Here is a 27,150-nt window from a genome sequence, read left to right as displayed (position 1 = left end):
ATGGCTGCTTCCCCTGTGCTAAACTCTGCACGTGTATCACCTTACAGAGCCTCTCAACAACTATGGGAGGTAGGTACTATTATTATGTCTAGTTTACAAATGGGCAGCCTGAGGCTTAGGGGTTCAGGGACTGTCCTGAGGTCACCATAGTGGAGCCGGGATTCCAGCCTGTGCAGGGCCCTGTGATGGTACTGGAGAAGATGAGGAGATGTGGCTCAGGTATTCCTCAGACACAAACCAGGAGGGTACTAGGGAATCACACAAGCCTTTACTCTCTGTGGCCCCTCAAACAACCTTTTTTGTGTGGTTCTAGACTACCTTAGTTTTTCTCCCCACAAAATTTGTCTTCTCCCATTTGTTCTGTGTTCCCTCCAGTACTGGCTGAACCTGAACCAGAAAGGTGAGCTGAGTATCCTCATTGAATGAATAAATTTTCATATCCCTGTGAGACTTGCTTTGTCCTCTTGCTGGGCATTGACAATCTCTCTCTCTCTCTCTCTCTCTCTCTCTCACACACACACACACACACACACACACACACACACACACACACTTTTCCTGAGCACAAGCTCAAGCTTTTTGACACTCACAGGAAGAAATACCCAGTACCTGACCCTCCCCTCCACGATACTCTTTCCCTGCATTGCAGCTTCAAAGGAACCAGCGGGAAGCAACACGGCTGTCTTGTACCTGCTCATTCAGTTAGTAACATGGCTCTTTTCTCTGAAACACTGCCTCAGGGATTCTGATTTTTAAATTCCTAAACTTCTGTTTATGCCTGACCCACTGGAATTTTACTATATCAGTATCCCTCATCTTAAGGAGCCCCTCAATAGTTTAGACCCTAATAATTGGAAACAAGTGATATTCATGCCCTAGTTATGATGCTGATTCCTTTAAAAGTCAAAACAAATGGTAGACCTGATGAATTTCACGCTTATGATGTGTTATTATCTCATATAGGCCTATTGTGAATTGCAAGTCTTAATTTTTCGATCTTATTTCTTTAATCAATAGCCATGTATAATACTTTATAATATTCACAGCAATTGAAAGTTCTAAAATGGAATTCCTTCAAAAATAACCTCCAATTTTTTTTTGAGAGAGAGAGAGAGAGAGAGGAGGAGGAGAGGGGCAGAGCGGGTGTGGGGGGGAGACAGAAAATCTTAACAGGCTCCACACTGAGCGTGGGACTCAATCTCATGACCCTGGGATCATGACTTGAGCCAAAATCAAGAGTCGGATGCTCAACCCACTGAGCCACCCAGGCACCCCATAAAGGTTGACTTTCTTTCTCCCTCTCCCTCCCTCTCTCTCTCTCTCTCTCTCTCTCTCTCTCTCTCTCCCTCTCCCTCTCTCTCTCTCTTTTTGAGTGAGAGAGAGTGAGAGGGAGCACTGCCATTACTCTTATGACCGAGTCAGAAGGTAGGTCAGGGCCAGGTAAGGAGGGGACTATAGTAACAGTGGAAGAGCAGAAGATGCAGAGGGGCTGAATTTGGGCTGAAGCATTGAAACAAGCTGGGAGTAGCATTGAAACAAGCTGAACAAGTTTATCAGCCTCACCCAGATAAAATGCTCAGGTGGGGACACTGGTCATCAGAGGACAGAAACATGCTGTGTCTGTCTTTGCTAAGTCTGGGTGGTGACTGGTCCATACATCCCTCAAATACAGGGATGCAGTCAAATCAAGGGTTGAAAAACTCAGATGAAGAATGATTTACATATAAGGTGAAATGAAATATCATTTTGTTTCTTTTACTTCTGGTAACTGCCAAATCATTGGATTTTTTTGTGTAGGACCTCTGGCTGTTGGGAGAACTTTTTTTAAAAAAAATTTTCTTTTTAATGTTTATTTATTTTTGAGAGAGAGAGTGAGACAGAGTGTGAGTGGGGGAGGGTCAGAGAGAGGGAGACACAGAATCGGAAGCAGGCTCCAGGCTCTGAGCTGTCAGCACAGAGCCTGACACAGGGCTCGAACTCATGGACCATAAGATCATGACCTGAGCTGAAGTCAGATGCCCAACTGACTGAGCCACCCAGGCGCCCCGGGAGACCTTTGATTGAGGAGTGAGAGGTGTCATTCCTTGCACCCTGGGTCTCCATTCTGGCCTGAATTTTGCAGTGGGAGAGTCTAGAAGGATCCTCAGAAGTTCCTAGCCTTGGTTATAAATAGGAATCACCTGAGAAACTTCAAAAACATTGCTGCCTGAAACCTATCTCCAGAGATACTGACTTATTCAGTCTAGCAGAGGCCCAGCCCTGAGATTTTTTAAAGCTCCCAAGGTGATTCTAACATATACATAGTCAGGTTGAGAACCAGTACTCTACATCAGTGTTTCTCAAACTTGGTGTACAAACTTGAATCATTTGGGTATCTTGTGAAGATTATGATTCAGCTGTTCTGGGTGCGGCCTAAGAGTCTGCAAAAGAAACAAGCTCCAGGTGATGCCTAGCTGCTGGTCTCTGAACACACTCCAAGTAAGCAGGGTCTAGAGTCCAGAGAAGAAATTCTAACTGATGTGTTTGTGGGCCAAATACATCAGCATCACCTGGGCACATGACGAGGAGGTTTGTTCAAAATACACTCCAGAACCTCATCTTATCCCTACTGAATTCGATTCTCTGAGAAAACGGGATTCACAAATACAGTTTAAACAAACTTCCCAGGTAATTTAGATGCCCAAGTTGGACAGCCACTTGCTCCTATGCCAGTATTTCAGAACTTGTGAAGGTCAAAAGAATCACTCCACACACTTGTCAAGACTACAGACTGACCCAATCAGAATTTTAGAAGTGGCCTGGGAATCTGCATTTTAAGAAAAGCAGCAGGTGATGCCTTTTGATTTTAGGTTTAGGAAAGCCTGGTTGGTAGGATCTTCCACTGGGGCCAGGGAAGGTCCAGGTAACTCTTTTCCCTTTCTCCACCATGAAGTTGTCCCTGAAAAACCTAGGTATGTTGACTGTCATAAAAATCCGTAGAGGAGAAGTGAGTATGTAGGGAATTAGGGCAGAAGCATCCATGTGTTCAATGCTGGAGGCAGAGGGATTTATATGGTGATTCTCAAGAAAGAGGAGGTTAGGGGAAAACAGGGGGAACAGGTGTGAGCCTTTTCAGCACTGACTGCACCTCCTCCATCTTGACTGTACTCTCAGTTGTCTACTTCAGAGGGGAGACAGCTGTGGAATTGGAGGGCACCCCCTCTGGCAGGTTAGGGTACTTCACACTCACCCTCCCTCTCTGCCTCCTGATTATCCTCCTGGGCTGGCACCAGGAAGAGAAAATAGAGCTACGGTGTTCATTTTCTTTTACATTACACCCTCACACTCATGCTGTGACAGAAGAACCTCTATTTGTCTGCACTAGACCTGTTTTATATTTAAATATGTTTTTTTTAATGTTTATTTTTGAGAGAGAGAGAGAGAGAGAGAGAGAGAGAGAGAGAGAATGAGTGGGGGAGGGGCAGAAAGAGGGGGAGACACAGAATCCAAAGCAGGCTCCAGGCTCTGAGCTGTCAGCACAGAGACTGATGTGGGCTCAAAACCACAAACTATGAAATCATCATGACCTGAGCCACAGTTGGATGCTTAACTCAGGCTCCCCTATTTTAAGATACGTTTAAAGTATAACTTTACATAATAATGCATGGTTATGTGTGTTCACACACACATACACACACACACACATATATACATATCATAAACCCATGGTGCACATTTCCAGCTATGCCTCTCAAACTTTAGGTTTAGAATCACTTCCAGAGCTTATAAAAACACTGGGCTCTACCACAGGGTTTCTGAATCAGTAGGACTGAATCAGTAGGACTTTTTCTAACAAGTTCCCAAGGGATGCTGGGGCATATGTATGGGGGAAGAATTGAAAATAAACCCTAACAAAAATTTTTATAGCAGATTTGTTTATTTTATGGGTATGAGTGAAATTACTTTAGATGTATGATACGATTGAGTAAATGAGTAAGTGTGGGTGGGGGAGAGAAAAACAAAAATAGAGATGTTATGGGTGCCGGGTTCTCACTGTAGAGGAAGGGATATGCAATGTTTCATTGTGCTTTGTGGATATTGCTTTATTTTTATTTTTACTTATTTTTATTTATTTATTTTTTTTTACAAATTGAAGGTTTATGGCAACCCTCATGGAGCAAGTGTATTGGTGCCATTTTTCCAACAGCATTTACTCTGTGTCTCTGTGTCACACTTTGGTAATTCTTAAAATATTTCAAACTTTTTCATTACATTTGTTATGGTGATCTGTGATCAGTGGTTATGACTTGCTAAAGTTCAGATGATGGTTCAAATGTTTTAGCAATAATGTATTGTTAATTAAGGTTTGCACCTTTTTTAGACATAATGCTATTTCACACTTAATAGGCTATAGTTGGGGCACCTGGGTGGATCAGTCAGTTGAGCATCTAACTCTTGATTTTAGCTCAGGTCATGATCCCAGGGCTGTGAGACCAAGCCTTGCATGGAGCACCATGCTGAGCATGGAGTCTGCTTAAGATTCTCCCTCTCTTTCTCTCTCTCTCTCTCTCTCTTTCTGTCTCTCCATCCCTCCCTCCCCCCTCTCCTTCTGACCTTCTCCCCTGCTCATGCTCTATCTCTCAAAATAAAAAGTATATTTAAAAAATAAGCTACAGTGTAACATAAACATAACTTTTATATGCACTAGGAAACCAAATAATTCACTTGACTCACTTTATTGCAGTATCTGTCTTACTGCAGAGGTCTGAAACTGGACCCACAATATCTCCAAGGAATGCCTGTACAAATACGGAATGGGAAAAGGAAGAAAAAATCCTATGGGTATATATTGTAATTGGATGTGCAGGTATTGGTGTGAACTCGTGATTTAAAAAGTACATACATAAGCATGTTTATGTATACACGTATATAACATATGTATGAGTGTGTATGTACATTTGTGTGTGCGTGTAAATATACATGCATATATTTCCTGGATTTTTCTGAATGATCCCATAACAAAGTCACCCTAGCAGTCAAACCCCACACCTAGGACTTTTTGGTCGCTAATATCATTCCCCACCAAAATATACCAGGGCTCATGAAAATGGCAGATTCTAGGAGTAGAACAGGGTAGGTAATAGATGGGGTTGGTCCATCTTATTATAACACCAGAAAGTTAAAAAAAAAATAGATGGAAGAATGTCCTGAGAACATAGAAGGCAGGTCAAAGGTGCTCCCACTGGTCAAGTCTGGGATAATTTGAGCACTGAAATAGGTGAGTACAGTAATGAATTATAAACCAGTGTGTGTGGGGGGGAAATGTCTGAAGCTACACCAGTAATAAATTGAAGGGAGCTCTTGCTCATGGAAGAAAGCTGAGAGCTGGCTGCTAAATATGGCAGGAATGCTGGAGATGGAATATCATTCTAAAAGCATTGTGAGGGGCGCCTGGGTGGCTCAGTCGGTTAAGTGGCCGACTTCAGCTCAGGTCATGATCTCGCGGTCCGTGAGTTCGAGCCCCGCGTCGGGCTCTGTGCTGACAGCTTGGAGCCTGCTTCGGATTCTGTGTCTCCCTCTCTCTGACCTTCCCCTGTTCATGCTCTGTCTCTCCCTGTCTCAAAAATAAATAAAACGTTAAAAAAATAAAAAAATAAAAGCATTGTGATAAACAATAGATCAGGCAAGAATCAGTAGAAGCCAAATCTATGGGGAATTTTTCAAACAAGGCTATTTGCATGACCTTAAAGTGTCTCTATACAGATTGCTTATTAGTTGTAAGAAAGAAAAAAAAAACACAACTGCAATTATACAGCGGAAAAACTTGGCAACAGCTTGGCTGGGTGATCAAAATAAACTCACCAGTTAGGTGAGGGACAGACAGACTTTGTGGCCTCGAGATGTGATCCTCTGAGAGGACACACTTCACTCATGCAGCTTTCTGGGTAAGAAAACATCCCCTCAATCCAATCACGAGGAAATATCAAACAAAAAATAAAGTGGGGATAGTATGCTTCAAACATGTCAATGCTATAAAAGATGAAGTAAGGCCGTGGAATTGTTTCATATTAAAGAAAAAAAAAAGGAGATATGAGACAGCTCAGCCTGAAACTGGATTCTGTCTTGGAGGAGAACAATGTTATGAAGGACATTACTGGGTCAACTGACAAAAGTGAAGTATAGCTGCATAAGGGAATAGCTGTGCTCTTGGAAATACACTCAAGTATTTAGGGGAAAGAGACCAGATGTTTATAACTTAACCTCAAATGGTTCATGGAAAAAAATGTCTGTGTGTGTGTGTATATGTGAGAGAGAGACAGACAGACACAGAGTGGGAGTATGAGTGCTTGAGCATGTGTGTACATTTAAGCAAGTGGGGTCAAATGTAAACAACTGGTCAGTGGGTCCTGCTAACAATTGGGAAAATGATTTATGGATGTTCTTGGTACCATTTTATTTTTGTACCTTTTAAAATTTGTGAAATAATTTCCAAAGAAAAATTTTTAAAATCAAGCTTTGGATAATATTTAATGGCACTGAAATATGTTCAATTTTAAATTCTCTATGAGCTCAATTTTGTGAAAAATAAAAATTTTTAATGTATCTTTATTTTTGTACTTTTAAAAACCCAGAGGGAAATGAAACTATACCCAGGTATTATTCTGGATTATGGGATGGATAATTTGACTCTGTTGTATTGTCTATAATGTTTCATATTTTCCAAAATTTCTACATCCTGCATGTATTACCTTAATAATTACAAATTAAGTTTGAAGGAATAAAACAGATATTTAGTAAAGTTTTATGTATAATGTGGCTGACTGCTGTGTCATTCCTTAGTAATTGAAAAAACAAAGCCAAACAAAAACCCCTAAAATCACTGAATGTACAATGATAGAAAAGGTTGTCAGAAAGTTTATATCAGTTATGATACTTTATTTAAGGTATAATAAAGTCATATAAATTTATGCTTCCCCAATCAATTTATGGACCAACCCAAGTGTCCAAAAATAGGGGATTGCTTAAATGACAGCATAGCTATAAAACACAAAATGTGTAATATTTTCTGACATAGAGTGCTCTAGGAGTAGAAGGAACTGTCTTTGTTTTTCTCTGTTGATCTCTGCTGTCCTGCAAATCATAAACACCTTATCTATTCACATCTGTTAAATGAATGAATGCTAGTCATGAGGTATTTGGGAGGGGGGAGGGATGATGGAATTATCAGGAATTTTTATTGTCTCAATTATTCTTTTATGTATTTTTGAATGTTCTACCATAAATGTAATAATATGGGAGTTTTTAATTTTAAAAGCTGTAAAATAGTTTGTATGTATCATCCCATTGAGAAAAGATTAGACGAATATTCTTTAAAAGGGGGGTTATCTCTGTGTGGGGGGTGTTATGGGTGATTCTTGTCATCTTTTTTCTTCTTTTTTTATAAAGATTAATTTTTTTTTTATTTTAGAGAGAGAGTGAGAGAGCACAAGCAAGGGAGAGGGGCAGAGGGAGAGACAGAAAGAATCCCAAGCAGGCTCCCTGCCTGCCTGGAGCCTGATGTGGGGCTCCATCCCACAACCCTGGGATCATGACCCAAGCCAAAATTAAGAGTTGGATACCCAACAGACTGAGCCACCCAGCCACCCCTCTTTCTTTTTTTCTTTAAAGATTTTATTTTTAAGCCATCTCCACACCCAGTGTGGGGCTTGAACTCACAACCCTCAGATCAGGAGTCACATGCTCCACCGACTGAGCCAGCCAGTCCACCCCTTGTCATCTTTTTTTCTTGAATAACATTTTCTTTTCAAAGAAGTTATTTTTTTAGAGCACTGGAATTAAAAATGAAATTATAAAAAATTTAAATTATAAAAAGTTTACAAAATTATTTAAAAAATGAAATTATAAAAAATTATAAAAAGATAGAGGGTGCCTAGACATGATAGGTATGCAACAAATAGTAAAAATGTTTACTAGGGTTATACCATGACAAAACCAGGGTCTAAAATTAAATATATATACAGTACAATAATTAACTGATTAAAAACCTCTATCATTATATCGAAGGCAGTGTTCTAAAATGATATAGTAGCTGCATCTGGGTGTTATATTACTTTAAAATAGGGAGGCTGGGTGGTAGATAGCATATATTTATATAAGCTTAAATTTTGAACAACTTTCCTATATTAAGTTGTCTTTCATAAAAGAACTGGATTAAAGCACTTTAATGAAACACTTGATACCACTTTCAATATACCCAGAAGGGTGGTCACCCTCCTGGTGCTAGTCCTTAATTTCAGTGTTCAGATAATTGCACTGGGCAGTACCTTGCTGGGCATATAAATATATTTACAGGAAGGCAACTGTCAGTCAAAAGAGCAGAATAAAGGAAGCAAGAAGCATTCAATCTTTTTCCCAGAAAGTTATTTGGGAGAGGGAAGAGGTCCTTGATTATTTTAAAAGAGGGATACACATGCATGCACACACACATGCACAGGCATGTACATGCATGCTCACATAGTTGAAAAGCCATAGACTGTCTCTAAAAGATACACAAGAAACTGGTAACAAGGGTTGTCTCTAGGGCAGGGGGATTGGGTACTGAGGGAATAGATTAGGAGGAGAACTTGGTTTTCTCTGTATACCTTTCTATGTTGTTTAACTTTTCTTAATCAAGCAATTAATTAGAAGTTTATGTATTTATTTTGAGAAAGAGATAGTGCGCGTGCATGCACACTTGAACAGGGGAGGAGCAGAGAGAGAGGCGGAGAGAGGATCCCGAGCAGACTTCACACTGTCAGCTCAGAGCCCAACGCATCTCGAGCTCATGAACCATGAGATCATGACCTGAGCCAAAATCAGGTCACTGAGGATGCTTAACCAACTGAGTTACCCAGGCGCCCCACCGTGTTGTTTAACTTTTAAAACACAATGTGCACATAGAACATACTCAAAAATAAACATTTATTAATTAAAAACAATTATTTAAAAAATTGGGGGCTCGTGGGGGAACATCTGTGTAAACTAGACTAGTTTTGGAAAAGCAAAATTTGCATTCTGGTGAAAGTGACAAAAACCAATACTTGCCAGTACCTGTCTGCCCTCCAATACACCTGTGCTTCTATACCCTCCTCTGTTGTCTTCACTTATAGACACAGGGCTCCTGACCAATTGTTACAGAGGATTACAGAGAGAAAGAGAGAGAGAGAGAGAGAGCGCGCGCGCGCCAGTGGGGGAGGGGCGGAGAGAGAGGGAGACACAGAATCTGAAGCAGGCTCCAAGCCCTGAGCTGTCAGTGCAGAGCCTGATGCAGAGCTCAAGTTCACCAACCATGAGATCATGACCTGACCCAAAGTTGGACACTTAACTGACTGAGTCATCCTGGTGCCCCATGCTTTTGTTTCTTTACCAGCAGGAACAGATTTGGGCTAACCTTTGGCACTCGTTCTTCATGGTTCTTGTGTGTCCAATGGTAGGCAGCTGGTTGGAATGAAAGTACCTATCACTGCCCACCAACACTGGGAAATACAAACCAGACCTAAAGGACTGAACCTACAATCTTCACCTCACTAGCATGTTAACATCATGTCTTCCCCATTCAGTAACATGTTCCTGTGAGGACTACTTGATTTTACATCTCAAATCTGTGTGGAGGCCAGAGAGCCCACCTCTCTTAAGAATATGCTTGAGTGGGTGGGCTATTCTGAAATGTTGTATCTTTATATTTACATCAACACAGCCACCCTGTAGGGCTAATGGTGTATCCAAGCACCAGCATCCCAAACCAGAACCATAGGAGTCAGTTCCTCTCTCATTTTTGTTCTCCATGATGTCTTCTCTACTTTTGATATATCTCTCAAGTTTTGCCTACCCGTTTTCTCCACCTTTGCTGACGATGACATACAATCAGACCCTCATCATCTATTTCACCCCACCTCCCAGCTAGTTCCTTGCTATTGTTATTCTCCTACTATCTCACTCAAGTTTGCTTTCAAAAGCACACAGCTGACTTCATTCCACTATGTATTATATCTGTATCTGTCTACAAATATAAAACTATGGAACTATAGATTATTCCAGAAAAATGGTAAATAAAGGGGCAAAAATAAAAGTCATTTGCCTTAAACCCTCCATATAAGTGTTCTAATTCTCAACCTGTAATTATATTAGAATCACCTGTGAAGCTTTTTAGCCAGCACCTATTTTCTCCCCACCTCTCCTCCACCAACCTAATTTGTTCCCTTAGAGGAATATAAAACCCTCTGCCCACTCCTCCCCAGCCTTGAAAACCACAGCCTTGGAGAACACTTTTGTTATTGATGGGAAGGTATTATGTCACTCAGCTGTGCCAGGGAAGAAACAAGCTTTCAGCTGTATAATAATTCAGATTCAAGACATCTGCAAAAACATTTCAGCCTGGGCCTCCGCACATACTGCTGTTCCCTCTGCCTGGTAATCTCTTCCATTTCTGACCCAAGTCCTATTCATTTTCCAGATCTTCAAACTTGTCCTTTCATCACACCCCGAAGTTCTCTTGGCATGCACACACACACACACACACACACACACACACACACACACACAAATCAAAAAGAAGGAAACGAACAGCTATTTGTCTTTCTCACTAGACTGTAAGTCCTAAGGGACAAGTTGGCTGAATATGCCATCCCCAGTACTGAGCACATGTGCTGTAGCTGGTGCTCAAATGAATAAAAAGCAAGTCTTTCTTTCCATTATCTAATAAAATTTCCTCTTTCACTTGTTTTTATTTTTAAGTTTTTATTCACATTCCAGTTAACATACATTGTAGTATTAGTTTCAGCTGTACAATAGTGATACCATACTTTCATATAACACCTGTTGCTCATCACAAGTGCCCTCCTTAATCCTCATCACCTATTTCACCCACCCCCCCTCCTCTGGTAACCATCAGTGTGTTCTCTACAGTTAAGAGCCTGTTTCTTGCTTTGTCTCTCTCTTTTTTCCTCCTTTGCTTATTTGTTTTGTTTCTTAAATTCCAAATATGAGTGAAATAATATGGTATTTTTGTCTTTCTCTCTCTGCCTTATTTCATTTAGCATAATACCCTCTAGCTCCAACCATGTCATTGCAAATGGCAAAATTTCATTCTTTTTTATGGCTAAGTAATGTTCCACTGTGAGTGTGTGCATGCGTGCGTGTGTGTGTGTGGCATATATTCTTTATCCATTTATCAGTTGATGGACACTTGGGCTGATTCCATAATTTGGCTACTGTAGACAATGTTGCTCTAAGGCATCCTCTTTCACTTCTTGTGTCCTGTCCAAAATTGGCAGAATATAATTTCTAAGAGGGTTGACATTTAGTACATGGCTAGGAACAGGGTAAATGACCATAATGCTGTGAGATTTGTTTGGTCCAAGCTGTTTGAGTTGGGAAGCCAGAAAAAAATCAATCTTTTTCCTCCCCAATGCTAAAATTAAATAACATTTACATCCATGAACGATATGTATATTTAAGTTAGGAAGCCTAGTAACAAAATGAACATTTGTGAAGGCAGCATCCAAGAAAAGAACTAAAAGAGCAGGTGCATTGTAAAGCTACTTATCTTCTAACCTTCCCCTACTGGAGGTAACCACACTCTGGAATTTGAGTTTATTATTCACTTTTTCATTTTTTTTAAGTAGGCTTCATGTCCAGCATGGAGCCCAATGTGGGGCTTGAACTCACAACCCTGAGATCAAGACCTGAGCTGAGATCAAGAGTCAGATGCTTTAACTTACTGAACCATCCAGGCAACCCTCTTTTTTTTTTAAATAGCTTCATCATATACTTATGCATCTCTAAACAATAAATTGTTCAGCATTGCTTGCTTTTGAGCTTTGTAAAGGTGATATTGTTCTTTTTTTAAATGTTTATTTATATTTAAGAGAGAAAGAGAGCAGGGGAGGGGCAGAGAGAGATGGAGACAGAATCTGAAGTAGGCTCAAGGCTCAGAGCTGTCAGCACAGAGCCTGATGCAGGGCTCCAACTCAGGAGCTGTGAGAACATGACCTAAATGAAGATGGATGCTTAACCGACTGAGCCACCTAGGTGCCCAAAAGTAGTAATGCTTTGATGTGATCTTCCATAGCTTTTTTCCCCTTAATTCAACATTGTCCCTAAGACTCAACTATGCTGCTGTATATAGCTGTAGCTATATATGGTGCAAAATATCATCGTAGTATACGACTGCATTAGATAAATATATCACAACTTATGCACTCTTTGTCAATGGACACTTGGATGTTTCTGACTTCTTTGCTCTTATAAACAGTGCTGCTACAGTCTTGTATACATCTCCAGGAGCATCTAGAGATGTGAGTTTACCTAGGGTATATACCAAAGAGTAAAATCACTGGATAGGTGTAGGTTCAGGTTTATAAGTCAATGCCAAATTATCTTTTGAAACAATGGTAACAATTTACATTCCTAACCAGCAGTGTATGAATTCCTGTTGATCCAAATCTTCACCAACAGCTTGTATTATTAGGAGACAGGAATCTCAAACTGCAGCATATTTGTGCCGGAAGGCAGCACTCCTGACTGGATAAGTTGTTTTCTCCTGACAGTTTGACAGGAGAGCCTGACCTGAGTCTTTGCCCAAGAGACGCGCCCCTGGGCCTTACACCTAATGTTGAATCCTGACTTTGGGACAGAGCACTAAGTAGAGACAAAAGACTTTGCTGTGGATACACAGTCATCCAGAAGGCAATCAGTCATAGAATGTGGGACCTGAAAGGACCCTACAGTCAATTCCTTCATTCTACATTTAAGGAGACTGAGGCCCCAGAAAGGGTAAATGACAAGTTCTCTGAGTTAATTAATGCAAGAACTTGTCTCTGGGGCTTTAGATTCTTAGTCCAGGGTTTTTAATTTTAATTTCTTTATTTGTTTTAGTAATGTAAGGTGGCATAAAATGATCTATTAAATTAAAAATAACTGTAAGTATCCAAATAAATGCCAATTTATTTTTTAAAGGTAGTTGTTTGACTTATGTGACTGATGAATTTACTAATTTTAGCTTCTCTGCTTATGAAGAAAACAGGGATAATATTGAATTCCACTGGGATAAATAGGGGGAAAATGCAATCTCCACAATTACAGTTGTCAGTATGTAAATTTGACTGTACTAAAAGACACCTATCTCCTGGGGAAAATAATCCTCAATTTTATGTCTGACCATCTTCATCCTTGGATCATTTCATACCCCCCCCCGAAAATGCTAAACACTGCTTTATAAGTCACTTTTTGTGAGGAAGGCAAACTTCAAATTCAGTTTTTTCAATTCCTCTGTCTCTTATGAGCATTGATAATAAAGCTATCATAAGAGTCTGGGAGCTGTTTGTGAACATTATAGTAAGATAGCCTCAGTAACTTGATGGTTTATAATATCAGATGGCTTTAATATTCAATAATTTATAATATCAGAATGCAGAAAAATACTGAAAAAGGCCAATTTGCAGCTGAGGTACTTAGCACCATTCAGAGTGTGCATAACAGTCAAGCATGGCATGATCCCCTGCAGAGGAATCTGTCCTCTTGAATCAAAGCAGTACAAGTGCAACTAGGGAGACGGAGAAGGACTGCCTTACTAGGAAGGGTGCTTATGTGAAGGAAAGTGGCCTCAGAAGCCTTCAATGGATATGTTCATTCTGGAGCTGTTCTCTTCAGGGAATTCCCTCACCAGCCCTCCCTTGGCTCATCTGCCTAGCTCCTCCCTACACTGAGAATCCATTTACCACTTAAAAATGTCTGCTGATTGGGGCGCCTGGGTGGCTCAGTCGGTTAAGCCTCGGACTTCGTCTAGGGTCATGATCTTGGGGTTCAGGCCCCGTGTCAGGCTCCGCGTTGACAGCATGGAGCCTGCTTGGGATCCTCTCTCTCTGCCCCTCCCCCACTAGCACCCGCGCTCTCTCTGTAAAAATAAATAAATTAATTAATTAATAAACTAATAAAATATCTTCCGGTTTAACAATGTCTGTAGGCTGGCAATAAAGGCTTCCTGTGAGATATCTTTTTTTTTTTTTTCTAATGTCAGGCTAAAACTCAGGAGGTGTTTATTATTTTGGGATGGGGGCTTGGAGAGAAAGAACACCAAGAAATTTTGCTAGGAATGCTAACCAAACTGCTGAGGTGCTCCTGGTTCACGTTTTCCTCCTAGCAGTCATTTTAATCAACACTTCCGCTATTTAATGAGCTTGTAGTGCCATTACATAATCACCCAGCTCGCTGGATTAATGATGAAAAGAGGAACTGATTTTTCCAGTTGCATCATTTGAAGTAAATGTTAACTTTCTTTCTGAGTCCTTAGTTAACCGCATTAGCGTGACAAATATGTCTTTGTCTAGCATAAGTAATTAGAATTTAATCACTTTAACTGCATCTTAATTATCCCAAATGAATTGAAAGGACATTTAATAGCAAAGATTAAATTGCCTTAATGAACGATTTTTGCGACTCCATCAATACTTGAATCGCGTTAGCCACTCCTCTCACGCACTTCACCTGCAGTGAACACGGGGGTCACTAGGTGGCGCGCTTCGCTCGTTTATTTATTTGATCCTTCTCCGCCACCACCTCCCCGCCCCACCCCCCCCACCCCCCTCCATTGATCTGTTTTAGAAGACAACAGGAAAGAAAGTGAAAAGCTCATAGTTTATTGTGTTCCTTTGATAACCTCTCTTTGGGACTATGAGATCATCACCAGATGCAAAAACGAAAGCAGTGATTTCAGAAACTGTCGATTCTGAGTACCCTATGGCATATGCAAAGGAAGATGAGAGACACACGGATAACTGGAAACACACAGTGTTTGAGGGAAGTTGTAAGTTGTCCTCTGGATGATTGCCAACTTATACACAGAGTCTTAGTTTCATTTATTATTTTTTAGTGCAGTGTCCTAAAATATGAGTAACAGTCAAGCTTGAAATAGCAAGACAGGTACTGATCTGAAGCAAAGAAATGTAATTGCTGTCCAAGTGCAGATCAGAACACCAATGCCTCAAAGTATAGGAGGATTGGGCCTTTGGGCCCTCCTCCAGGCATGAGTCCCAATGGACCAGTCCTACCCACAGAACACATCTAATGATTGATCTTGCCCATCAATAACTGTTTAAATGAACAAATGGATAGGGAGACTTGGGTTCCATGTCTAGCTTTCATACTGCCTTATATTCCCTCTGGCTGCTTCTTCAAAAGAGAGCAATAAAGAGTCTCACTTATAAGTCTTTGGTAAAAAAGCCATAAGTTTCCATAAGGAACTTCCTTGAGAGTCTAGAGGAAACACACACTCTTCAATTTCAAGACCTTTATTATGCAGACACTTTCCAGATGGGGTATTTATGACAGCAAATTAGACATCTCCACATTCTAGGTCCACTGACCTGGTGGATCTGTACTAGGAACAGGGTGGAGAGTAAGAGGGTTCTGGGCTTTGAGCTGGGAAAGCTGAGTTCAGGACATCAGTGCTTACCACAGGTAAATTATGTAACCTCAATGAACATGGAAATAGAGAACATAATAGTAACTACTACTAAACTAGTGGCTCCCCAACTTTGCTGCTCATTAAAATTACCTTAGAGCTCTTAAAAATCCCAATGCCCAGGTCATGTCCTATACTAACTGCACCAGAATATCTAGGGTTTTAGCTAGGAATCATATCTGTAAAGATCCCTAAGTGATTCCAACATGTAGCAAGATTTGGGAGCCACTCAAATAGGCAGTGAATATTAAATAGGAACACCTATGCCCTCACACAGTACTTGACTAATAGAACATACACAACAGACATAAGCCCTTTCTTTATTAATTGCCATGACAAAGTGGATGGGTAGTACTTCAGGGGTTGGTTCTGTTTAGCTGTTGGTTTACCAAATTGTCTCATTTAAAGGAGAAGAAAAATTCTAGAAGCTGTTTTCCAACTTGATAATGTAACACCTTTAGGAAGAACACAGTGTAGATGATTCTGTAGCAAGACTCAGTGATAAAACATAAATTCCTATGTTTATATCAAATCATCAGACTTTCTCAGAGAAAAGCAAATAGCATATGACTTGACTCAGATGAGGACTTTAAGATACAAAACAGGTGAACATAAGGGAAGGGAAGCAAAAATAATATAAAAACAGGGAGGGAGACAAAACATAAGAGACTCTTAAATATAGAGAACAAACAGAGGGTTGCTGGAGGGGTTGTGGGAGTGGGGATGGGCTAAATGTGTAAGGGGCTTAAGGAATCTACTCCTGAAATCATTGTTGCACCTATGCTAACTAACTTGGATGTAAATTATAAAAAATAAATAAATTATTAGGTAAAAGAAAAAAAAGAAGAAAAAAAAGAAAAAATATTATAATGAAGCAGAAAAAATAATCAGACTGTCTTGTGATTGGTGTAGTCATGTAATCCAATCTTATCACTTCAAGAGGAAATTAAGCTTCACTAGTATTAACATACTTGTCACAAAATAAAAACCTGTGCATATCTATTGACAGAAGACAGGAATTCATGATTGTGCACTAAATTCATACCTATTAGAAATCAGTTTTTTTTAAACTGAACTCTATGAAACTGACACTTTTCATGGAGAAATAATGTGGCTTTCTTCTCCCAAAGGTGGTTATTCATCTTACTTAAGTAGAGACATGATGAAAATAGTATTTAATGAATGCTTTTATCCAGAATGATGAGAAATCTATTCTCTAACTACCATTACTTCAATAAGACCTCCTTCTATTGCTACCCTAGGCTGGGGACCATTCAATTTTAGCAAGAGTGTGGAGATTCTGCTGTTTTAACTGAAATGAAACTAAGCATTTCTCATCCAATCCATGATGGCTCCATGGTTGATTTAAAACATTAAGCTGGTGTTTAACTATTCCAATATGTGGAGTTTACAAAGAGCACTGAGCACTATTACTTGGAGGACAAGGCTTCTAGCTATGGATTTTGAGGAGCAAGACAAAAAGAACCTCTTTTTAAATTACCCACCTCCATCAGGCTTGAGGATTTTCTTTCTTACAAGGAAATCAAGAATAAATTTTACTGATATACCCTGTAAGAGCTATTTCCTCTGAGAACTTTGGGTAGCAATGACTGTTTGATTAGCTGAATTTCCCATGAATGTGGAAATGATGACATCAAAACAGCTCATGTAACAACCTTCTTAAGGACCTCGTAGATTAGAGATGACTATAGATTTTCCCCAGCACGGATCAAAGGGACTGAATTGAACGTTTTAGCTTAATGATCCAACCCCTGTCACACCCATAGGGACTCGAATTCTGATTTTGTAAGCGGGTGTGCACGTGTACTCAGACACACACAGAAAGCTGCCAGGGAGGGACGAAAAGATCAATCACCGGCTTGACGAGGACAGGTTTGATCTTTTTGATTACTTGACTGTGCCAGTGTATATTCCTGGCAGGGCCTCAAGATTTCTCATAAACTTCAGAATATTAGCTGTTAGTTTTCACTTCCTTACTACAACTCTTCAAAGGCACCCTACCCACTTTCCAACAGCAAAGAGAAACTGGAACAGGCTAGCCAGGCGGGGCCCTGTCCAGGGTCCTGACACTGCACCAAGACTCCAGGCCGGTCGGCCTCTGTAGGCCCTTTCAGCCACCCTACACTAGGGGAAACAAAGACCTCCAAGCTCAAAGCCTCAGGGCTGCCTCCAGACTCCCGTCAGTTACCTAGAAAGGGAAACAACAAAACAAAGGAACCACTAATCCACACATCCAGTACTGCATCTCCCAGCCCCAGCCTCCTACTCCACACCACCGGGGTCACCTGCTTTCCTCAAACAAAAACATGCCAGCAAAAGTATAATTTGGATAGAAAATCCAAATGTGAATTTTGTTTCGAGAGGTCAGAGTTGGGGTGCACTTTGGGGGGCATGGCAATTTTGTCTCATTAGTGGAGTAACACCCAGACATTGTCAGGAGCCAAGATAGTTCTACTATGTATCCCTTTCTTCCTCCTTCACACCCTTTTCCTATCAAAAAATAATTACTGTTTTGCAAATCACTAGGATAAGATGTTCTAAAAACAAAGCCATGGCAAGTATCCCTTTCCTCTCCGCAGCATGTTGAACCACTGGAGGCTTGCTTGGTGGCCGGCTGCAGCAGCCTGCAGGGGGCGTATGCAGCTATCACTGCACACAACCCATCAGGTCACCTGGGGAAGCTGAGCCCAGTGGAGGGCATCTGGGAGGGCAGGATTCCAGCTCTGCACAGGGCAGTGAGGCTCAATGCTTGAAGGTAAAGAAAGATGTGGCCTGGGCTCCGAGTTGCTTTGTTGTTACAACACAGGTATTGTTGACACAGTCTGTCCCAAGTGCCAGTAGCAAAACAGCTATGACAGGGTCTGTCTCTCTAGTGACCACTACATCCCTGGGGCCAGCAGATCACTCTGACTGATCCTGATCACCCTTTGGGCACTTCCAAGGCGCTGGGGCTGCACCTGCTCGTGGGACAGCCAGCTGCCATCAGAATGGGGTTATCTGTCTCAAGCAGCCATCTTGCATGTGCTAACACTAGGGTTACAGACAATAACCACCAGGCTTCCTCATGCCTCAATAACAGGTATTCCTATACCAGTCAAATAGTTGGCTCCAATCTTCACCGTATGCACACTTTTTTTTTAATATATGAAATTTATTGTAAAATTGGTTTTCATACAACACCCAGTGCTCATCCCAAAAGGTGCCCTCCTCAATACCCATCACCCACCCTCTCCTCCCTCCCACCCCCCATCAACCCTCAGTTTGTTCTCAGTTTTTAACAGTCTCTTATGCTTTGGCTCTCTCCCACTCTAACCTCTTTTTTTTTTTCCTTCCCCTCCCCCATGGGTTTCTGTTAAGTTTCTCAGGATCCACATAAGAGTGAAACCATATGGTATCTGTCTTTCTCTGTATGGCTTATTTCACTTAGAATCACACTCTCCAGTTCCATCCACGTTGCTACAAAAGGCCATATTTCATTTTTTCTCATTGCCACGTAGTATTCCATTGTGTATATAAACCACAATTTCTTTATCCATTCATCCATCAGTTGATGGACATTTAGGCTCTTTCCATAATTTGGCTATTGTTGAGAGTGCTGCTATAAACATTGGGGTACAAGTGCCCCTATGCATCAGTACTCCTGTATCCCTTGGATAAATTCCTAGCAGTGCTATTGCTGGGTCATAGGGTAGGCCTATTTTTAATTTTCTGAGGAACCTCCACACTGCTTTCCAGAGCGGCTGCACCAATTTGCATTCCCACCAACAGCGTATGCACACTTTTTAACACCAAGTGTTCCTTCCTCTCTTCACTGGCATCTGTGCTCCCTAGTGGGGACTATAAGAAGGATCCCACACCCTCAAGGGATCAGGTCCAGGCTGAGAGAAAGGCCCATGCAGAGCTTTTTGGTGACTGTCCCTAAGGATGAGAACTTTTGGATTCCTGCTGGGCTGGTGTGGGGGGGGGGGAGTGGGGGGGTGGGGCTGGGGAGGGGTCGACAGTCAACTCCTTGAGCACACGGCCACTATTCACCCTGAGGGAATGGGGGTTCTTTGAGACTCCTCTGGTCTCCTCCTGACAACTGGCTGCCCCCACCATTGCATGTTGGGAGAAGGTGCTCCCTTCTCCTCCACCACTGCCCCTCCTCCCCAGTCCCACTGGCTCCTGGGCTGCTAGGAAGATGCGGTTGGCCGTGCCCGCAGGCCCTTTGTTTGAATTGCAGTGGACTGGGAGAAGCTGCACCAATGTGAGAAGTGGGGCTTGAGAGAACCAGTCCATTTGGTACCTTCTCCTATTTTGGGGCCCAGGAACTCTTCCAGTTCCTATGTCCCCATATGCCCAGTCCTAGTTTTTCTCCTGGCCTGGGAGTCTTTGAGATTTGGGGAAGTGAGGTTCCCAAGGCCCAGCATTTCACTCCTTCTTGGCTCACTTGGCCCAGGGATGTGAGGGGACAGTTGAAATGTCACCCACTGGGATAAATATTAACAAAAAGCAAATGGACTTGCAAGGAGGCCAGTTATCAATCAACCAGACCACAAGGCCACTTATGGCAAACACAGCCCAGGTTGGTCCCGGTGAGACTTTCTCATGGCCACTTCCTGGCTGAACATTCTCCCTTACACACATACCCCCAGACTCAGGCTCTCCTCCAGGTCTTTCTGTGGCCAATTCTGGACAAGAAGGGGGTGCAGTCCCAGATGCAGGAGATGTGGAAGGCTCCCTGGCTGGCATTGTTTGGAGGTTCCCTTCTTTCAGGTACCCCACGGTCAAAGGGGCCTGGCACCCATCCCTGCCTGAGCCTGGGGCCTCTGGGCTTTGCTTCCTGGGTCCATGGTGCTGTACTCTCGGGTAGTGCACATTCCAGCCTCTTCCTAGGCTGACAGCTCCTCTACTGTGGCCAAAGCCTTCCGGAATCTTTAATTGGAAACTAATCTCGGGGTCTTAATAGGCGCCCACCCACCCATACAGTCCAGCCCGCCCACGCCTACTGAGGATGAGAAGCAGCAGTGTACTTTAATGGGGCAGCAGCAAGTATTAGGTTGAAGGAACACATATTGATTTTTTAAAGGTACTTAATTTGGTGAGAATTTCCTCCTGTCTCCCATCTTCCACCAAGCCAACGTAATATTGTAAGGAAAGAGCACCTCCCCAAACACACTGCCACGAGTGGAGGTTTTACACTTGATCTTAGCCAAAAGGCCGAGCACCAGTGTAGGTTTTGACCCTCCGCAACAGACTTCGTGGAGCCTGGGCACCCAGAAGAGGATGGAGAAGCCACTCATCGCAAAAAAACCACCCAGAGGGATAGGGACGACGTTGAGGGTCTTTAGTGCAGCAGCGAGTCAAACTGCAAGGGGCATCTCTGTGCGTGGAGGCTGATGATGGCGGTAATGTCCCCAGCCCCGACCAAAGTGTCCTGCAATGCATTTAAATCTGCACTTGGGGCCTACTAGAGATTATTTGGAGACTTCAGGAAAAGGCCTCACGCCCTCCTCACCCCACCCGGGAAATGCAAATGTTAAAGGAATGGCTCTTTGTTCTTCGGTGACTTTAAAATAGGTCGTGGTTCCTGCAATATAATGGGATTGTTCCCGGTTGGGCTCACTCTGCAAGCGTCCCCATCCCAGCCTTTTCAACCCCTTCAATTAAGTTAAAGAAAGAAAATTAAACGTTCAGCGCTCCATCCGGGTCCTAAGATATGGATTCCACTTGGGGTTGGGCACCAAAGCTTGTCCTGACACAGTATCCGATTTTCCTTTTTTTATATTTTTCCCCCCAAGAAAAGGCCACGTGCCTGGGCCGAGCTCAACTCGCCTTTGGCTGCTGGGTGCCAGACCGTTGCCCCTTAGATAACTTTCTGGGTCCGGTGAGGCTGGCCCAACCTTCCCACATGACGGCCCCAGTACTCGTGCTACTCCCTTAACAGCACTGCGGTGCCCACGCGTGTAGGTCAGAGGTCACTCGCGCAGATCACGGTACTAAGTCGGGTTTCCAGGGCTGGGGGTCATCTCTGAGCAGAACCTGCCTGATTTTCCAGGATGCGACGGGGGGGGGGGGGGGGGGGGCGGTGCAGAAGGAAAAGGCGGTCACTGACGTCTCGAGCAAGCACCTTCACCAGGCTGGGGATGGGGGGTGAGTACCAAGCTTCCCTGAGGGGATCCCTCTTCATTTCCACCCCGTTCCTCCATTTCCTCTGCCCCACAGGCGGGCCTGTGAGAGCACTGCTGGTTAAAAGGTCCTCAAGCCGGAGTACCAGGCTGACGCAGGCGTGTGAAAAGGCACTGACTACTTTGGGCTCCTGCAGAGGCAGAGCAAGTCAGGGAGAAGGGTAGCTGTTTCTCCCGCTCCTTGTGGAACTTCAGCTGCCCTAGGGTCTTGGTCAGCTCACACGGATGGGAGGCGATATGGTGTATGCACACAGGGATAGGGAATGGATTCGCGGGAACCCCGGAGGGCACCTTGTCAATCTCTCTCTCCTAATCTTCCTGTCCTATCCCCCCATCTCCTGACTTCCAGGCGCAAGCTGTAATAGCCTGCGCGGAGACATTGCTTGGAACCAGGAGCGCAGGGCTGGGCTGGAAAAACTGGCGGGGCACAGGCTCCGCCAGTGCTGAGGACCGCTGAGAGGCCAGGAGCGCCCAGACCCTAGGAGTGCTTTGGGTAGCATCCGGCTCCCGCCGCAGGCTCACTGGCACGCCGGCACCTGCCTCCCTCTAGCTTCTCATTGGCCCGCACGAGGTGGGGGAGGGGGCTCTGGCCTCTCGCTTTGATTTTAGACTGTGAAACGCCTCAGTGCCCCCGGCTCTGAGCGGATTGACTGTCTCTCATTCTCCAGGGACGAATTAATGGAGAACGATCAGTTAATTAACAAACCCTCATTCCGGCTTTTACCTTTCTCTTCGCCAGGACTCAGGCCAGGGCACCAGGCTGAGACTGGGGCGGGGGGAGTAGCACGGACCCAGGAGTCAATCAAGTCTGCCGGTCTCATCAAACCGTGTCCGCCCTCGGTTGCCCTTGGCTCTACCTCCCCGTGTGTCCTCTGCCCTCCGGGGTCGCCGAATCCGCTTGAAATCTCCAGTGTGATTCAGCCTGGGCTAAGCTGTCCCCTCAGCCTGCTTCCAGGAGCTTTCCTTGAACCTTGGCTTTGAGAAACTGAGAAAGCTAGGCGCTGTCTGTGCAGAGCCGAGGAGACATTCCTGCTCAACTCAGAAACACCGGGCCTCCGGGTTTCGCGCCTGGGAGACCTCTGCTCGCAGACTTGGGGGTCATGTCCACACTTTCACCCCCTTGCATGGGGATTCACTCGAAACACCAAGCAGAGGAAACAAACAAACAAAACAACAAAAACGAAACGCGAAGTCGTAAACTAGCCGGCAGCAAAGGCGGTCCGTGGGCTCAGCTGTAAGCTCCCTAGCTGCTCCGCCCGCACTCACCCTTACCTCGGCACCATCTGCCTTCCTTTCCCTTCCACAGCCGGTTACTAGGGTAGAGTGCGTGCTCTTAACACAGCGTCGGCGCCAAACACACCCTCCGTCGGCTTCAGAACCTTTACCCAAACTCTCAGAGTGCGCTCCCCATCCCTCCCACCCCTGCCTCGCGCCAATAGAGTAAGCTCCGGAGGGGGTCACCGCCGTAAGTTCAGCCAAACGTGGGCGGGCAGCTGCTGCACACTCCTACCCAACACCCGGGCGTGTGCCAGGAGTACTGCCTGGCAGAATCTGCGCGCAGTTCCACTCACTCGTCGCCTTCCTCTTCCCAAACCCGGAGCGTCCAACTGATAAGCGACGCACAGACGTATCCAGCCAGGTGCCGGGGTCTCCCTTCGCCTCCGGCGGTGAGCGCTTCCAGCACTGTCTCCCAGCATAAATGCGTCCCGTCCCCGCAGTCGCCCAGGCGGTACCGCTCAGCTCCCGGAGCCTACCACAGCCCAATGCACTGAGTTCTGGAGGAGGCGGTCTGCACCTGGGAGCCGTGTGCTGGCTCTTCCAGGCCCAGGGGAACCCCCCTCCCTTCTGGGGGGGAAAGGAGAATGGGATGAAGCGTGCCCAACCCTCTCTTTTCCCTCCCTTCTTCGGCCCCTTCAGCTTCCCCAACCTCTGATCTCCCCCACGCGCCCAGCTCCTTGGCCGGCTCACCTGCCAAGCGGAGCGCAGACATGCGCTGGAACTCGGGCTCCTGCAGCCACTTCCACATCCTCCTGAAGGTCTCCCGTCCGGACTTGAGTTTGCTCCAGGGTTTGGGGTTGCGCAGCAGGTCCGAGAGGGTCCCTTGGGAGCGGCAGAGCACCCTCTGCGCGAAGATGGCCTGTGGGATGCTATAGCGCTTGAGCTCGGTGGTGATACGCTGCGCCACCTCTTTGGTATTGATCTCTTCCATCTGCCCTGAATTACTTCCATTGCTGACCTGTGCGCCGGTCACCGAAGGGTTGGGTTCCCGGGCCGTGCCCAGGAGCTGCCCGTGGCCCTGGGCGTTCAGGTGGGCGTGAGGGTGGTGCGGAGGAAGGCCGTTGATGGGCACCATGCCAGCCGAGGTGGGCGTGAGGTGCTGCTCCCCGTGACGGCCGAGCATGGCCGGGTGGTGGGCTTCGAAGCCGTTGGGGGTGAGCATCTTGTCAGTGGGCATAGCGGCGCCCGGGTGGGCATAGTGAGGGAGCCCTTGCTGGGAGTTGTGGATGCTGCCGAGCCCGGAGCTGGAGAGGGGCGAGAGGCTCTGGCCCATGCCGGCCACGTCCTTGTGGTAGGGGGTATAGAGGTTATTCATGGAGGCCAGCCCGCGCTCGTCCCGCATGAGCGTGAAGCTACCGCTCACGTTGCCCGCCAGGCGCTGGTGGTGGTGCGGGTGGTGGTGGTGATGGTGGTGGTGGTGATGGTGGGGGAACTTGTCCGAGACGGTGGAGATGGGCGGCAGCGGCTGCAGAGGGGTTAAGGTGGTGTAGGTGGTGGGCATGCTCATACCTGGGGGAGTCTCGCAGGCCATGGTCATAGTGGGGTGCAGGGGGCCGGCCAGGCTGTGCTCGGGGGCCCGGTGGTGGTGGTGGTAATCTCCGCCGCCGCCGCCGCCGTCCAGCAAGGACGCCATGCCCATGGAACGAGGGTGCGCGGGGGGCAAGTGACTGCCACGGTGCGCCACGGAGCTTCGCGCGTGGGGACTGCCGCCCAGGAGGTCGGCAGGAGCGGGCACTGGCTCATGGCTCACCCCGTGCAGCTCGCCGATCGCCTCCATGGTCAACTGCGCGTTCATCGTGATCCGGGCGAGCCGGCGGCGGACACAACATCGATGAGGCCGGGCAAAGGCGGCGAAGGGCGCACGCAGTCCGGTCTTCACATCGGCTGCCGGCGACTGTTGCCTGCCTGCCTTCCTTCCTCTCACTGTGGGGCTCTGTCTCCCTCTCTGAGTGTCTCGTCTTCCCTCTTGCCCCCACCTTCCCCTCTGCGTCCTCGGCTTTTTTTTAAATATTAATTTCCAAAAAGGATCCGTGCCGTTGGGCGAGCGCGGAGCCCCCAGCCCGCCCGCCCCTGGCCCCCTCTCGCCCTTTCCTTCTTAGAATTCTGAGGCCCCCGGCTCCCCTGACGCAGCCCGCGCGTCTTCGGCGGCTGCTTTTTGCCCGCGCCGCTGGCCAGCTCCAGCCATGGCTCGGTTACTGTTGCAGACTCTGTGGCCGCGGTTCCGCCGCCGCTGCCGCCGCCGCCGCCGCCGCCGCCGCCGCCGCGGCCCGCCCTCACGCCCGCCGGGCTCTGCGCGCAGGCGCGCGGCTCGGCCCCGCCCCCTCGGCCACCGCGCGGTAGGCCCGTGACGTCCCCATACAAATGATGGAAGGGGGGCTCAGCGCCTTAACAGCGGCTCTGGGTGGCCCTGGAGCGGCGCGCACGTGCGAAGGCCTGGCGTGGACCGCGACCTGGGGAGGCCAACGCAACCGCTGGAGACTTGCACCCCTCTCGGCTCTCTGGCTGGGGTGCGCTTTCACCCAGCAACGTTTCCTGGGCTCCCATCCCGGGAGGCGCGCTACGCCTGGAGAGCCCTCACCCCTCCGTCCAGTTGCTGCTTCTCGGTGTAGATTGCCCAGAGAGCCTCAGCCAGTGTCGTTACTCCTTACACTCTGGTCTACCAAGCTTTTCCCCAGAGGGCTTCTGGGAGTCCGCGCTATCCCCATCCTCAAACGCTTGGCCTCTTTGGAGGGAGTAGAAGCAAATATCTTAAATGCCTTGGTCAGCTTGGTGCCTGTTGACCCGACAACCTCCATCCTTCCTGATAATCCTCTGCCCACCCTTCCTCTTACACGCGCGGGAGAGGAGAACGCTCAGTGCCACGAGTTCGGGCCCGGCCATACCTCTCTGTCCCCCGCCGCCTGGGTCCTTCTTCATCTCAGCTGATAATTAAGGCGGCGTGCCACTTCGCGAATGACTCTGTGTGTGTGTGTGTGTGTGTGTGTGTGTGTGTGTGTGTGTGTGTGTGTGTATTGGGGGTAGGGAGTGCTCTGGTGGGTTCCCACGTTAACTTCTGGGTGCTGGTGGGGCTGCCGAGGCGCGAGCTGTTCTGCGGTTGCTCTAAGGCCCTCGTGGTGAAACACCCAGAGGACGCTGCTTGTGGGAAGAACTGACGCCGGCAGTGTGGACCTGGCGCGCCGGTCTCCGCTTGGCCCGTAGGGACGCCCTCTTCCCGGCGTCCCCGAGAGAAGCCTCCAGATTTGAAAATCAATTCAGCCTCGGGCGTAATTGTCCGCTTCCCACAATCACGCTCCAATCTGGAATCGAACCTGGTCCTTGGGCTTGGTGGGGACGCGTGGGGAGGCCCCCAGTGTGGGACGTACACCCGGCTACCACATGCCGAGGCTTTCTTTCATTTACAAAAGAGAGAAAAAAAAATCCGTAACAAAAGGCAGAGCCTTGTCTGCTTAGGTGCTTTCATCCCTCAGAGAAAGGACAGATGTGCCCATTGTCCAGCCCTTGGCAGTTACGACCGGGTCAGCGCCGAGCCTCAGCCCCAGGCAAGCAGTGGTCACAATGGGGGACAGGCTCTCAGAGCCTGGGTTATCTGGACCTGGATGTGGAACAAAGCGTGTGTGGCCTTCTCTGGGCCAAACTTAGACTGTACGTTCCTTTCCTGGGGCACTTAATCAGAGCCCACCAGCAGTGTCTCTGCTGAAAATGTTCTTAGACCCTAGGAGAGGCCAGGGCTGAGGTAGGGGGAGTAGTGGTGACTGAGTCCCCTAAGCAAACACTTGAGCCACACAATCCTTGGGAGAAACTTCCAATCAGCTAAGGCATGAGCAGGCCCATCTCTTTATCTAGTTCCTTGACAAAACCAGGGCAACACCATGATCCAGGTAGATTAAGGCCAGTGGGTACAGTCCAACTTGACTTCCTTGAAAGTGGTCATGTCCTGGGATTGGTTAATCTGGTTGGTTTCATCACCAGAGGCATGCCTATCTTGTCCAAATAATGCTTGTGGAGGCCCAGGAAATGGGAATGCATCTTGGAGGACTTAGTGTCTACCTGCACAGTGAACATTTAGGAATTTAATGCCCCCAGAAAAGAAAAGTTTTTTTGGGGGGGGGAACACACTGACATAAAGAAAGTCGGGGAACACAGTTACTCTATTTAAACTTATATCTACACCTAAACTATTCATACACACACACACACACACACACA

The 27,150-nt window shown here is 46.1% G+C and overlaps 1 protein-coding gene across 1 annotated transcript in view; it reads right to left on the bottom strand.

Annotated features, from left to right (window-relative positions):
* ONECUT1 (one cut homeobox 1) overlaps nt 1-25,161 on the bottom strand; it is a 45,129-nt gene extending 19,968 nt beyond the window's left edge. The window contains exon 1 of the mRNA XM_015063489.3: nt 23,635-25,161. Within this exon, the coding sequence (XP_014918975.2) occupies nt 23,635-24,739 (1,105 nt within the window). The 5' untranslated portion in view covers nt 24,740-25,161. The remainder of the gene's footprint in view (nt 1-23,634) is intronic.
* Between the last annotated feature and the right edge of the window lie 1,989 nt (nt 25,162-27,150).

Source organism: Acinonyx jubatus, chromosome B3 (assembly GCF_027475565.1).
Source record: "Acinonyx jubatus isolate Ajub_Pintada_27869175 chromosome B3, VMU_Ajub_asm_v1.0, whole genome shotgun sequence".
NCBI lineage: Eukaryota > Metazoa > Chordata > Mammalia > Carnivora > Felidae > Acinonyx > Acinonyx jubatus.
This window is presented reverse-complemented; position numbering and strand designations above follow the sequence as displayed.